Raw genomic sequence first — 15,513 nt, 5'->3', positions numbered from 1 at the left:
TGTAATTTGGGTAGAAGCTCTGTAAATTAAGTTACTCCCAACTGTGAAACAGTAGCAATAATTAAAATTTATAAAATTACTCTGACCTTAATTGCCACAATTAACACTAATAGCATTAATTGCATGCAGTATTTTAAAAAGAGTAGTTTATGGAGGTCTCTTGTAGTGATAAGAGACACTTAAACAAATGCTGTAATGTATTTAAGCCAAACACTTCCATTGAAGTTGCTGGAAAATTTTTTGTTGATTTCAGGGGTTTCATCCTTGCTTAAAAACTAAACAGCAGCTGTCATGATGATGTCCTCTGCAGCACCTCCATAACGATCTACATACAGTACATGCTGAGCTGCCACCTTTATTATTCTCTTCTGGTACTCTTGTGGTTCAATTAGGGGAAATTAAAGCTTTTGAGACTGCTTTTTAAATGTATTGATTCAAACACATTAATATGCATTTTGCTACAGTGAGGCACTGGAAAAATATATCGATTATGTATGATGTACACTGGAGAGAAAAAAAATATTGTGGTGTCCATAGCATGCAAGACGTGAATCTGCCTTTCAGGATGATACAACTGTGTAGCAGTTGACCTGGCCAACAAAGGCATCTGTTGCCTGCCTTTATTATGTCAGAACAGAAGCCAATGGGAAATTTGAACTTACAGTTTCCCAAACCTGAGTATGTGTTTTAAAAGGAACCTGATTTACAGTTTAGATAGTGTAGAAAATCCAAAGGGAAGGTTTTGAAGCTAATAAGATGTAGCAGTGCGTGCTAATATTTTTGCTATAGAATACCAATATTTTCCCTGTCTTTCTCTCCTTCATAATATTTTCATACTTTTAGCTGCTACTTTTCTTATTTGTAATGAGAGGTATATTTGGATAAACTTCTACAAAATCAGCTAGCTCTCTTGCTGAATTAAACATGCACATAATTTTTAACACTAAAGCATAAAGCACTTGAAAGACTGTTAATAAAAATGGGTAATTAATGCCAACACACTAAATGAACCTTGCTTTGTGCCAAATGCATAATTTTGATTGGAGCTTATCCACAGCTAGAGAATGCAAAACTGACAGTATTATAATGCAAACCATCTTAATAAAAATATTTCTGCTGAAAGGAAAGCAAAAATATGCAGAGATTGTTTTAGAGACCTTAGCTGGAAGTTGGGAAAATGGTCTGATGCAAATATAAAAAGGTATCTCATTGATTATTTTTTTAAGCTTCTGTCTGTTGGCTAATTGTCAATAGAGTAACCTTTTTAGAAAGGAGCAAGTTATTTGAAGGTGTAATTGCAATGATTCAGGGACTTATCTTGCCTATCACTCACACCTCTTGAATTTTATGCTACTTGAAGTAAGTGGTATTGTTACCCTTAGTGAATTTGACTATTTACAGCATCAGAATCTGAGGCATAATTTAAACTACCTGTTCTGTTAGTGTTGGATTGATTTGACAGCAAATTCAATAATATGGATTATGAAACAATTTTTTTAGTTTATGAAAGGGATTACATAATGCTGTGGCAGAGATAGAAATAGGTGTAACTCAGCGATCTAGTAAATTTTTCTTTCCAGTCCTGTATTCCTCTTTCTTTAGCATTGACTTTTCTTGTTTTACATTTTCACTGTATGAAAAGCTTTGTTTGCATTTTGTCTGAAGGTATAGTTGCTCTTAAACAATACAGAAAACCAAAGAGATATTAGAGAGAGAGAGAGAGAAAATTGCCAAAACACAGCTTGAAAGAATGGATTTTACTTTATTTCAGTCACTGATTTAATCTTTGCCCTATTGATGTGTCATGAAATCAAATTTAGTCATCTGATTTGTTGTAGGACCTGAGGAATAATTAGGATTCCAGACCATATCATATGGAAACAACTTTGTCAGCAGCCTGGAGAGGGAGAAAGGCATTGGTGGTTATTGTGATTCAACAGCGGTCTCTTCTGTTTTATCTAATCATTAGGTAGTGGTCTTTATTTAGGAGAAAAACATGTAGTTAATGAGCCTGTGGCTACTGAAAAAGCTGATTATGACTGGAGGTGAAAGGCATTCAAAAGAAAAGTAACTTCAGAGTTACTATTTATCATAATAAGGATGACTCTAGTGATCTTTAGCTTTTTGTAAATTAATCTGTACATGTCTTGCAGTGTACTCTGTGTGACAGTCATAGAATCACAGAATGGTCAGGGTTGGAAGGGACCTCTGCAGATCATCTAGTCTAACCCTCCTGCTAAAGCAGGTTCTCCTAGAGCAGGTTGCACAGAGTTGCATCCAGGCAGGTTTTGAATGTCTCCAGAGAAGGAGACACCACAGCCTCTCCGGGCAGCCTGTTCCAGTGCTCTGGCACCCTCAAAGTAAAGAAGCTTTTCCTCATATTCGGATGAAACTTCCTATGTTGCAGTTTGTGCCCATTGACCCTTGCCCTGTTGCTTGGCACTACTGAAAAGAGCCTGGCCCCATCCTCTTGACACTTGCCCTTAAGATATTTGTAGACATTGGTAAGATCCCGTCTCAGTCTTCTTTTCTCCAGGCGAAACAGGCCCAGCTCCCTCAGCCTTTCCTCACAAGGGAGATGTTCCAGTCCCCTAATCGTCTTTGTAGCCCTTTGCTGGACCCTCCTCCAGTAGTTCCCTGTCTCTCTTGAACTGGGGAACCCAGAACACAGTACTCCAGATGCGACCTCACCAGGGCAGAGTAGAGGGGGAAGATAAAACTCCCTCAACCTGCTGGCCACGCTCCTCCTAATGCACCCCAGGATCCCATTGGCCTTCTTGGCCACAAGGGCACACTGCTGGCTCATGGGCAACTTGCTGTCCACCAGAACTCCCAGGGCCTTCTCCACAGAGCTGCCTTCTAGCAGGTCAATTCCTAGCCTGTACTGGTGCATGGGGTTGTTCCTCCCTAGGTGCAGGACCTTACGCTTGCCTTTGTTGAACTTCATGAGGTTCCTCTCCACCCAACTCTCTAGCCTGTCCAGGTCTCGCTGAATGACAGCACAACCTTCTGGTGTATCAGCCACTCCTCCCAGTTTAGTATCATCAGCAAACTTGCTGAGGGTACACTCAGTCCCTCCATCCAGGTCATCGATGAACAAGTTGAACAGGACTGGACCCAGTACTGACCCCTGGGGAACACCAGTAGCTACAGGCCTCCAGCTGGACTCTGCGCCACTGATCACAACCCTCTGAGCTCTGCCATTCAGCCGGTTCTCAATGCACCTCACTGTCCACTCATCTAACCCACACTTCCTGAGCTTACCTATGAGACAGTGTCAGAAGCCTTGCTGAGGTCAAGGTAGACAACATCCACCACTCTCCCCTCGTCTACCCAGCCAGTCATTCCATTATAGAAGGCTATCAGGTTGGACAGGCATGATTTCCCCTTGGTGAATCCATGTTGACTGCTCCTGATAACCTTCTTTTCCTCCACGTGCTTCAAGATGACCTCCAGGATGAGCTGTTCCATCATCTTTCCAGGAATGGAGGTGAGGCTGACTGGGTCCTCCTTCTTGCCCTTTTTGAAGACTGGAGTGACACTGGCTTTCCTCCAGTCCTCAGGCACCTCCCCTGTCCTCCATGACCTTTCAAAGATGATGGAGAATGGCTTGGCAATAACATCTGCCAGTTCCCTCAGCACTCAGGGGTGCATCCCATTGAAGCAAATGGATTTGTGGGTGTCAAGTTTGCTTAAGTGATCTCTAACATGATCCTCCTCGACCAGGGGAAAGTCTTCCATTCTCCAGACTTCCTGTTTTGCCTCCAGGGTCCTGGAAAACTGAGGGCCAGCCTAGGCAGTGAAGACTGAAGCAAAGAAGGCATTCAGTAAGTCTGCCTTCTCTGTGTCCTTTGTCAACAGGGCACCCACCTCGTTCAGCAGTGGGCCCACATTTTCCCTAGTCATCCTTTTCCTGCTGATGTACTTGAAGAAGCCCTTCGTGTTGTCCTTGGTATCTCTTGCCAGATTTAATTCCAAACGGACCTAGCCTTCCTCATTGCCTCCCTGCATGTTCTGACAACATCCCTACGTTCCTCCCAAGTGGCCTGTCCCTTTTTCCACATCCCATAAACTTCCTTCTGTTTGAATTTTGCCAGAAGCTCCTTGCTCAGCCATGCAGGCCGCCTGCCCCCTTTGCTTGATTTCTTACTCATAGACATCCAGCTATCTTGAGCTTGGAGGAAGTGATGCTTGAATATGAGCCAGCTCTCTTGGACCCTCCCACCTTCCAGAGCCCTAACCCATGGGATTCCTTCAAGTAGGTCCTTGAAGAGGCCAAAGTTAGCTCTCCTGAAGTCCAGGGTTGCAGTCCTACTTATTGCCCTGCTTCCTCCACGCAGGATCCTGAACTCTACCATCTCATGGTCACTGGAGCCAAGGCCGCCCCTAACCTTCACATCCCCAACCAGTCCTCCTTTGTTTGTGAGTACAAGGTCCAGGAGCACACCTTGCTTTCTTGGTTCCTCCTCCACCACCTGCGTCAAAAAGTTATCAGTGCTCTGCAGGAACCTCATGGACTGTGTGTGCCCAGCTGTGTTGTCTTGCCGGCAGCTATCAGGGTGGTTGAAGTCCCCCATGAGAGCCAGGGCCTGTGATTGTGAGGCTACCTCCAATTGTCTGTAGAAGGCCTCATCGACTTCCTCTTCCTGATCAGGTGGCCTGTAGCAAACATCCACAACAGTGTCACCCATGTTGGCCTGCCCCTTAATCTTTACCTATAAGCTCTCAACTCGTTCTGCATCCACCCCTAGGCAGAGCTCGATACATTCCAGTTGCTCCCTCACATAAAGAGCAACTTCACCACCTTGCCTTGCTGGCCTGTCTTTCCTAAAAAAGTACATAGCCATCTATGACAGCATTCCAGTCATGCGAGCTATCCCACCATGCCTCTGTAATTGCAGCGAGATCATGGCCTTGCGGCCACGCACAAATCTCTAATTCTCCCTGTTTATTCCCCATGCTGCATTCATTGGTGTACAGGCATTTCAGAGAGGTAATTGAGCGTGCAGGTTTCCCAGGAGGGGTGCAAGTGGATCCACCATAGCCACACACACCGTTGAGGTGGCTGGTCTTCTGGTACCCATCGAACATATATCACTGCTCTGGTTGCCCTGGCTTATTCCCCAGTTGGATGCAGTGGTGTGAGCATTGCCACTTTGTATGTACACACACACACAGACACAGACACAGACACACACACCCCCCCCCCACACACACCCCCCCCCCCACACACACCCACACCCCCCCCCACACACACATCCACCCCCCCCACACACACACACCCACACACCCACCCACACCCACACACCCCGACACACACCCCCACACCCACCCACCCCCCTTCAGCTTAAAGTCCACCTCACCAAGCTGGACAACCAGTTGCTAAAGATTCCATTGTGTCTTCTACACAGATGGATTCCATCCCTCCCTAATGGGCTATAGTCAAAGAATGTCCTCTTGTCATAGAAACCAAAACCCTCAAAATGGCACCAATCATGAAGCCAGAAGCTGATGTGCATTATACCTCTATTTCTGGCTGCACCCTTTCCTCTTACTGGTAAAATAGAAGAAAAATACTCTGTGCACCAGAATTTTTCACTTGCACCGCCAGGGCTTTATAATCTTCCTTGGTTCTGCCCAGGTTCTGGCTTGCAGTGTCATTTGTGCCCACGTGAAAGAGTAGCAGTGGATAGTACTCCATGCTCTTGAGAAGTTGTGGCTCCCTCTTGGCAACATCTTGGATCTTAGCTCCTGCAAGGCTTTGTACCTCACACAACTCCCTGTCAGGCTGGCAGATGGGTGCCTCAGTGCCCCTTAACAGAGTCACCCACTACAAGCACTTGGCGTTTCTTTTTGCAGTAACCTTGTTGTGTGTAGTTTCTCCATGCAGACCTTGCTCATGGGTGTCTATAGCTGTTAAAGCTTCATATCTGTTTCTGGTTGTGATGCAAGAGGATGAAGACTGAAGCAGAGTCCTGCTTTTGTGGGTCACTAGGGTCCAAGGTGCCTCATGCTCTGTGGTGTCCGCTACAGAAGCATAGTTCTAAAACTACCTATTTATTCCTGTCTCAGTCCCTCTAATACTGCATAGCCTTTTAACTGTTTTTTGCAACTCAGCCACCTGACATAACAGATCATCAACCTGTGCACACCTTAGGTGCAGGTACTTACCTTTTCTCCAGGATAAGGGTCTGGTTACTCATGGCAACCTATCTCCTGTACTGAAGTCTCCTTCCTTATCAGTTCCATCTGGGTAGAAGCATCAGACATCTCAGGGGCTTTCTCTGTAGAAACACTGGCTTTAACTCTGAGGCAAGTGGCCACCATTATGGCATAAACGTAGAGCACTTTCCTGGGTTGTGCCTACAAGCAGGGTGCAGGGCCCTCCGGTGCAAACTGCCACACCACATGCTGATCGCTAGCGCTCCCTAGGGCCGGTTAACTCTGCCGCGGTTATTCCTGGCAATGCCCAAGCCGCATCAGCATAGCTTGCAGTCACCGTGTTCATTAACATGTGCCTGGTTGAACAGTGTGTGAAAATTTGACCTTATTTAGATATCAGTCCGGTAACGTTGTCCCAAAATGAGGGTTCTTCACCCAGTGTGAAAAAATCCAATCAACACACAGATATTTGCTTTTATATCAGTTCTGCAGAATTGGGTGCCAGGCATCTAACACAGCCAGCACACCCTCTTTCTGATTAATCTTTATATTTATAGTAGCAAGATACAACTGACCGGTGAATAACAATTTCTTTTACCACCCATAATTATACATTTTCATGTTTATGCATTTAACTTTGTGATTAAAGCATTTAGGGAGGTCCCCCAATTAGCATGCTCATTATTCACAAAGGGGGGTGTATTTTAGTATTATAATTACCTAAGATTAGTTAGGGTTCACTCTTATCTGAGCTCTGTTCCAAATTCATGCACATGTATCTAAGTCAGTAACTACAAAGCAGGATTTTGCAGCCTTTCTTATCTTGGGGCTTTCTGTGATGTTCTTCTTCAAGGTTAGGTTCATTCCAGAGTCTTGCATGATTGCTCACTTTGTAACTTTAACCCTGTCCTTTCAACATCAGTAACAGAACGGCATCGGTATTTCATACTGATAAAATTAATATATTTGTATGAATACAGAAAGATTGGATGTAATTGGCATTTTCTTAAATCTAATTCTTTGTTAATCCCCTTCCTGTGCAGAACCATGTCCAGACTGACTCAGCTGGAGAGACTGGATTTAGGAAGTAATGAATTCACAGAAGTGGTGAGTTTTGCCTAAGTAACAGGGCTTTGTATCTTTTATAAATCTCTGTATCCTTTAATCTATTTTTTATAAATATGAAAATGTAAAAATCAGCTTTAAGAGTTTTGCTACTGAGCAAATATTATGTATATCTTATACTACTTTATAGAGCCTGTTATAAAAATGACGTGCATATTCTTATAGATATGAGTATGTGTTCTTCCTCAATTTGAAAATAAAACACTGTGGCATAGTGTGGCTGCATTACTGGTAAAAAGTTAATGGTAATATGTGTTTGAATTATTATAAACATAATCATTTAACATAATAAATTCTAAACACTTATTGGTCATCATGTATTTAATGTTTCAAGTTCTGTATAAGCTGTGCATAACCTACTTTTATTAGTGTGTACAAACTATTTAGATCCAAAGGAAACTATATTAATTATAGGTTTGAATATTATTTAAAATAGTATTTACAGTTGAGGTGCTCAGATTTTTCCCTCAACACGGATCAGCTTGTTTCCTATTCATGATGTCAGACAAATACATCTTCCATTTATAATCACTTAACATCCCTCTGCTGTAGAGGTACTTTCCTGTATAAAGGAATTGAAATAAAGTATAGTGGAACATACTGACCTGCTGTATAACAGTCAAGCCTCTGTGTGCCACCAGTAGGGTACAAATAACACTTTCTGTAAGGATTATTTAGTGCTGTAATCAAGTTCTTAAAAGATTTTTGTATATCTAGTATGTATTTACATTTTTAAAAGTGAATTGTCTGGGTTTTATTTGATGACCCAATGAAGCAATATATATAACAGCTATAAGACATGACTTAAAGTTACAATAGATGAATCATTGAAGTTGTTTTTGCCTTTCACTATTTTTGTATGAAGTTTTTAAAAATTGTTTCCTTTACAGCCTGAAGTACTTGAACAACTGAGTGGGTTAAAGGAATTTTGGATGGATGGTAATAGACTAACACTTATTCCAGGGGTAAATCTTTTTACTGTGTTAAACATTTAGTATTTTAATTTACAGTGGTATTTGCTTTGTCAACTATCATATATGTTAAAGTTGCTGTATAATTTTAATGTTACTTAAAGCCAAAATGCTAAATGCCACTTAAATGCTTGACTATATTTAGAAATTGTCACTGATCACGGTAGATGAGTACACAGCTTTTCTTTAATTGAAAGTTATAATCCTCTCATCTAAAGATTATGTTCAAATTTAGGAAAAGTCCTACATCAAATCTTGGATGAAATTTAGGGTTGACTGGTCCTTCCAAAAAGGGATTATTTTGTGTTAGATAGCAAGCAGGAATTTACAGGATAAATATGTTGTGTGAATTTTTACCGGTCACGGCTGTAAAACAAGCAACGACCGTAAAGAATTTTTTGCCAGTGTATACATGGAGTATAGCCATTCCTGAGAAAATGTTTTGTTGACTATACCAGGTTTTCCTGACATCTCCATTACATGAGGTCCAGGATGACCTGTTACTGCAGCACTTGTGAAACTGTGTTTATGATTGAGTAAACTAGTATTTGGGAAGCAGCCAGTCAGTTTTCAGACTTTAAATCACTAGCAGTCTTTTGATGTGAGGGTTTCTTGCATGATCAGTAGTCTTCTCTATTGTCTCCTCATTTCAGCTAATTCTTCTTTGAAGAAGAGTTGAGTGGATATATTAAACCTTTCTATCCTACAGTAAAACTGTATTTGTGAAAGTGACTGCATCTTCCCTGTGAAGATTTTAGTAGTGTGCACAAATCTTTAAGCTTATTCTTGGTTCATATGGAAATGTAATGCAAGCATATATTTTGACTTGGTTTTTTCGGTTTAGTATAATTAAGGATTCATTATTGTTGGTTTTGAGGTTAAGTAGGATGCAGTTTTACACAAAAGGCAAAAATAAGCATTAAAAGACTTTACTGGAGCCTTAATTATATCTTTATGTTACACTGTGTTACATCTCTGAAGTTTCTTCTAAAGCTTCAGTCACTTGATTCACGATAACTGATCAAACAGTTGAATTTACAGCCGACTGACTTTAGAGACACCTGTAGAATAACTGTGGTGTATCTGTGTGTGTGTAAAAACATCAACTGTGTGTATCTGTACAAAATATTTCATTACAAAGTTTGGATGTTTTGCATAAAATTGTATTTTAGCACTATAAATAGGCTTTCTCTTTTCCTGTGACATTACACTTGAGAGACAGTTTGTTGTCAAATCTCCTGGCTTTTTTTGTTTTCAACTTGTTATTTCCTAGAATGCATTATTTTCTCTTGCTTTTAGTTCATAGGAACTTTGAAACAACTCACCTACTTGGATGTTTCTAAAAACAACATTGAAGTAGTTGAAGAAGGTATTTCAGGTTGTGGAAGCCTACAAGACCTACTGTTATCCAGTAATTCACTTCAGCAACTGCCAAAGTCTATTGGTTTGTATTTTCAGTTAATTCATGTTCTTAAAAGCTTATAATTTCAACACAGGATGCTTGAAAATAGACAAATGGCATTTTAGATCGAAGTTTCAATTGATTTAATGCAGGGGTCCTCAAATGTTTTAACCAGGGGGCCGGCGCGCGGATGAAGTGGCAGGCAGTCATCTGTGGCTGCTTGGTTTCCCCCCCCCAACCCCCGGCGGGGGGGTTCTGTAAATACCAGGGGCCGGATTGAGGACCCTGGGGGGCCGTATCTGGCCCGCGGGCAGTAGTTTGAGGACCCCTGATTTAAAGTTTCTGTTTTAGATAAAGCTGTAATGTGTAGCTGAATAATAACATTTATATTTGTTTTGGAGCATTCTTGACTTCATACAGTAGTTTGTAAATGGATGAGAAATTGTTGACTGTAAGAGAGTAAAAAAAATCCCTCCACCACCCATGGCTGGCCCATGGTAAGCTGTCAAATAAGTTCTGTAAGCTTGTCTGCTTATTTCCTTAGTAGATATATAGCACCATAGGCATGCCAGGGAATGCAGAAGATGTGGTTCCTTGCCCATAGGTTTTTTTTCCCCCTTAATTTAAATTTAAAGCTAAATGTAATGAACACAAGTGCCTGTTTTGATTTACTTGTTCATTTTACTACAGGTTCCCTGAAGAAGGTAACAACACTTAAAATTGATGAAAACCAATTAATTTCTTTGCCAGACTCCATAGGAGGGTAGGTATTTCACCTGAATAAAAGGTTGCGTTGTCTTTCTGCACACTTTTCTGTAATAGAGGCTTATCTTTTGAATGTATTTACACCTACTTGATTTATTTTTTTCTATATATTAACGTCTTAAACACTGTGAAATAGAAGGAAGATACAAAAGCACTTGCTTTCAATTTTATGTTCTTTATGTATTATTTAATAGCAAAAGACCTATTGTTTTCCCATAGGCGGGTTCATTACCCGGTGCGCAGTGTCAATTTGCACACCAAGTCGAGGTATTCCTTAATTCTTTATTCTAGTTTGTGCAAAGTAGGGAGCTAGGTGGTAACCCACAAATGCCTAGCTCCCTGATTGTCAAAATTTTACACTACTTATACATTTCAACAAACGAAGACATCAGCTTTCATTGGGTACAAGTTACACAACTCCTTCATTACTTAGTACTCCGTTTCCTATTTGTTAAGCAATTCTCTAATTTCCTATGTTAATTTGTCTGCATGCTCAATCTCAACTTCTTTTTGGATCTCCCCCTGCCGGAATTACTTTTCCCCTAGTTTTGCTGAGCTCCTTGCTTATGATGAGCTTCCTATCAGCTCATCTATCTTGTGGGAGTGTTTCCTTTGTGAAGTTCCTTTTCTAAACAAGGTTTTGCTGGTGCTTTAAGAAGCGATTAGCAGGACATACAAAATGCTTGTAACCTGAATTAACCCTTAACAACTTATTCACTCTAATTGTCTTAAAGTCAATCTACTAACAATGCATTCAGTTTTATTAATCATTTGATATCACTATGTTCCTCACTCATTAATGCAGCCACCAATTTATAATAGAAAAATTGAATGTGAAAGAAAAGATATTTAAATAGGCAGTCAGCTGTCTGACTGGGGGTTTTGGCAGTAACATAGCTGTGGTAAATATTGCAAATGATTGAACCGATATCAAAAAGCTTGTAAAAAGTGAATCTTAACACATACATTTATCTTTTTTATATTATAAAGAGAATTTTCACCTGTTAATCACCAGGATTTTTTAATGTTTAATTTGGTGTTCAGCAACTTAATTTGAAACTCACAAATGACAGCAAAAATAATTGATTCAGAATTAAGTGCTATGCAAATAAGGGGCATTTGTTCCAATTTCTGTTCTCCTATTATAATGAATGTAGGTTGCATTTTGTTGTCAGAATTTACAAAATACTTCTTTACTGCCAAAGTCTTAGGTTCACTGTCTAACTATTTGCATTCTTTTATTGTTCAGAAACTGCACTCAACTGTTTGGCTATGATCTGTCCCACTCTGAATGTTTTCAGTTCCTTGCACTAGCACATTTTCATGTAGTACACAAACATTTGATGTTGCTGACCCCCCTGATTTTGCTGAAAACTCTCTTATGAGGATAGTGTGAAGGAGATTTTAAAACCAAAAAGCAATCTCACCAACCAACAAACGAAAAAACCCACCCAAAACCCAAACACAATTTAGGCAATTAGTAAAGGATTTCTCATGGATTTGAATTCCCTTGGGTTTCAGAGTTTTATTTTGTATTTAATTTGAGATTTGTAATTGATAGTGGTATTAACCTCATTTAAACTTAAAGTATTAAATTAATGTTGGATGAATTAACCTGTATAGAGGAGTAATTTTTTCTTTTTCTTTCTTCAGGTTACTATCATTAGAGGAACTGGACTGTAGTTTCAATGAGATTGAAACATTGCCTTCGTCTGTTGGGCAACTTTCTAACATAAGGACATTTGCTGCAGATCATAACTTTTTAACACAGCTGCCATCAGAGGTATGTATTCAGTTACAAAACTAACATTTTGATGTATCTTAAACTATATAGTCTGTAAAACTTTTGGATAAGTTAATAATTCTTGAGTAGATTTTCTGTATGTGTTTTTAAAAGCAAGGGTATACAAATATACAAACTTTAATTAAATTCTGATTTTTTTTTAAGCAAAAGTAGAAATTTGTTGCTAGTGTATTGAAACTAAAAGAAGATTTAATATGTAAAAATAAATCAAAATTGTGCTTTACAAGTAAAAATATCAGTAATACTAGTTGTTTTAAAACAGTAAAAATTTGTGTAGAGTTGTGAAGATGAATTCTTTTTTTTTTTTTTCTTTTTCTTTTTTTTTTCAGATTGGAAACTGGAAGCATTTAACAGTGTTGTTTCTACATTCTAATAAGCTTGAATTTCTCCCTGAAGAAGTGGGTGATATGCAGAAATTAAAAGTCATCAATTTGAGTGACAATAGGTTTGTGAATACATTAATTCAAATAGAAGTTGTGTAAAATGCAATATCATTGCATATAGTGTCTTGTAACTGATGTCTATCCCCAAAATGTAAGTAGAGGTATATTGTGCTATCTTCCTTATCTCACCCACAGCTTAGAAGCTGAGATGCATGTATTTAATATATTATTGTTGTATTCTAGATCTTGCTGTTCCATAGTATTAAGCTGTATTCATTTTAATTACTTAAGCACATGCATTGAAGTACAGCTTCAAAACATTGATGATTGTTAGCATGTATTTTTTAGGGAATTTGATTGGTTATTTTCATAAAAAACTTTGATTCTTACTTAAAAATATATAGCTTCCTGTATTGCATTTAGAAGACACAAAACAATATCATGGTATACTGTATGTAAAACACTTGAGTATGCTGGAGAAGGGGGAAAAAAGAGTTGTGTTTTATTAGAGCTAGTAATTAAAAACTGACAAACCATTTCTCTTTTGGGAATTGCCAATTTGTAGAATTTCAATGTATTGGGAGAGATAAGTCTGAACTCTCCATCCTGTTTTGCCAATCCAGCTTCTCTGTACTCCATCTATAGCCTGATTATCCATTAATGCCACTGCTTTCATTTATCAGGGCAACTCCATTCTTATATATGTTTCTTGGGGGAAAACGGCACTTTTTTCAGGTGTAGCACTTTTTTCTTAATTGGAGTGCATGTGTATTGAAAGATAAAAATGCTGAGGATTCAGATTCAAGTATGAAAATAGTCTTGATTTTAAGTTGGATAGTTAATATACACATAATGACAATGATTGTCTTCAAAATTGTATTTAAGTCACTGTCAGTGTCTTCAAGTTTCATTTTTTTTAATCTGCTTGCTAAACTGATCAGAAATGTGGTTTGGGTTTTTTTTCTGAGTATAGCTTTGAATCTATAATAAAAGCTGTTAACTTTCAACTGTCAATAGTTTTTTTATTTAACTATGTCTGTAAATGTCTTTAAACATTTTACAGGCTAATGCAGCATTTTTTCTTAACAGTATTTAATGATAAGTGTACTTACATAAACTCTTCTTGCTATGATTTACAGACTGAAGAATTTGCCATTCACCTTTACAAAACTGCAACAGCTTACTGCTATGTGGCTATCAGACAATCAGGTTAAGTTTTTAAAAATTAATGATGTTGACCTTATTCTTAATGGAATTGACAAGAACGGAGCCATCTGTTATTATTTAATAATGCATATTATTAAATAATATTATTAAATAATTATTTTATTTAATTAAATAATAATTATTATTTAATAAGATGTAGTACTGTGTATATACATCAATACTTCCTTGACATTATTGCTGTGTCAGTTCTCCTGAAACAAACAACACTGAGCCTACCTGACTTTGGAGACTTGCATATTTCTGGCAAAGTTCTGTGCCATTAAGAAATGCAATTTAACTGATGTTGGATTTTTTTGGTTTTTGTTTTTTCTTAATTCAGACTTGTTTACACAGGAAAGGTAATGCTTGATAAGCTAGTACTTGAATGTGTAGCATGCTGTTTCTTCCACAGATATACCATTGAGGAAACTTAGCATGCCTTTTTGTGCTGGGTTTCTTGTCCCACCTTTGAACTCTGTGACTCTCCAAGTTTCAAGCTATTGAGAAGAAACTTGTGCACTTGTGGCTTGTATTTTTCCTGTGTACATAGCCTTCTGTACTATTCCAGTTTCCTGAATGCATTAAGGTATACAGGGCTGCCAGAAACCCACTAGCCTCAGGTGTAGTATAATGAAAGCACTTTTACCAATACGGTAATTTCAAGAATCCCCTGCCCTTTTATGTAAGGGATGGGGGATAATCAATCTGGTGTCATTGTAAAAAATTGATTACAAATTTTTTCTCTATATATGATTGTCTACAGCTTTAAATGGCTAAATATATTTGTGTATTCTACATCAGCCTCCTTTGGGATAGTAATAAGTCCTAACAAGAAACTGGGTTACTCTTAGAATATCTAGTGTTTGCTCTTCTCTTAAAGCTGTTACTGAGTTTCAGTTCTCAGTCAAAGCCAGTTGTCACAGACAGACATGTTAATAATTTCATTTTGTGAAAATTATTCAGAGGTGAAATGATTTAATGCAAGGCAGAGTAATCTGCAAAGTAATGGGACAGGCATGCTCTGTGATATGTAGATCATGTTTACTTTTTACACATATATATTCTCATAACATACCCTTCTTTCATTTGCTGCTTAGTCTAAACCACTTATCCCTCTTCAAAAAGAAGCTGACCCTGACACACAGAAAACAGTGCTTACTAATTACATGTTCCCCCAGCAACCAAGGACTGAGGATGGTAAGAATTTCTGAAATACCCTGTCAGAATGGTCACTTTTGAAAATAATAATGGGAAGACAGTCCAGCTAATGTAATTTTCACTAGATAATACTTAGATACAAGTTTGAAGTAAACTTGTAAGTGATGACGAGTTATATCTGAAGAATGAGAACAGTAACTTAAAAATGTGATCCACATATTAGTAAATTCTGGGTGAAACTGTTCCAATTGGAAGTGTGCATGTATGGGGAATGAGGTGAGGAATGGACTGGTGGAGTAACATTCTTTGATGGCTGCCACTTCCCAGTGTGACACCATTTCATTCCAGCAAAGCTTAATGGATTGGGTTGAAATTCTCCTTGCCAGGTGTCTGCTTCAGACTGACTATTTTAAAAAAATGTTAGACAAAATGTTTCATCTATTACCGAATATGTATTTTTTTAAAAGTACATAGCATTCTGTGTTTTATTTTAAAAGAAAAAAAATCAGTCCAGAAAAAATGCATTTTGCTCACATG

At 38.7% G+C, this 15,513-nt stretch overlaps 1 protein-coding gene across 20 annotated transcripts in view; it reads left to right on the top strand.

The window, feature by feature from the left end:
- Positions 1-15,513, top strand: part of LOC129734539 (erbin-like) — a 123,979-nt gene that overhangs the window by 75,233 nt on the left and 33,233 nt on the right. For all 20 annotated transcript variants that reach the window (XM_055698136.1, XM_055698143.1, XM_055698140.1 and 17 more), the window contains 8 exons: positions 7,206-7,269; positions 8,178-8,252; positions 9,558-9,702; positions 10,351-10,423; positions 12,079-12,208; positions 12,559-12,674; positions 13,752-13,821; positions 14,916-15,015. In XM_055698136.1, the coding sequence (XP_055554111.1) occupies positions 7,206-7,269; positions 8,178-8,252; positions 9,558-9,702; positions 10,351-10,423; positions 12,079-12,208; positions 12,559-12,674; positions 13,752-13,821; positions 14,916-15,015 (773 nt within the window). The remainder of the gene's footprint in view (positions 1-7,205; positions 7,270-8,177; positions 8,253-9,557; positions 9,703-10,350; positions 10,424-12,078; positions 12,209-12,558; positions 12,675-13,751; positions 13,822-14,915; positions 15,016-15,513) is intronic.

Source organism: Falco cherrug, chromosome W (genome assembly GCF_023634085.1).
Source record: "Falco cherrug isolate bFalChe1 chromosome W, bFalChe1.pri, whole genome shotgun sequence".
NCBI lineage: Eukaryota > Metazoa > Chordata > Aves > Falconiformes > Falconidae > Falco > Falco cherrug.
This window is presented reverse-complemented; position numbering and strand designations above follow the sequence as displayed.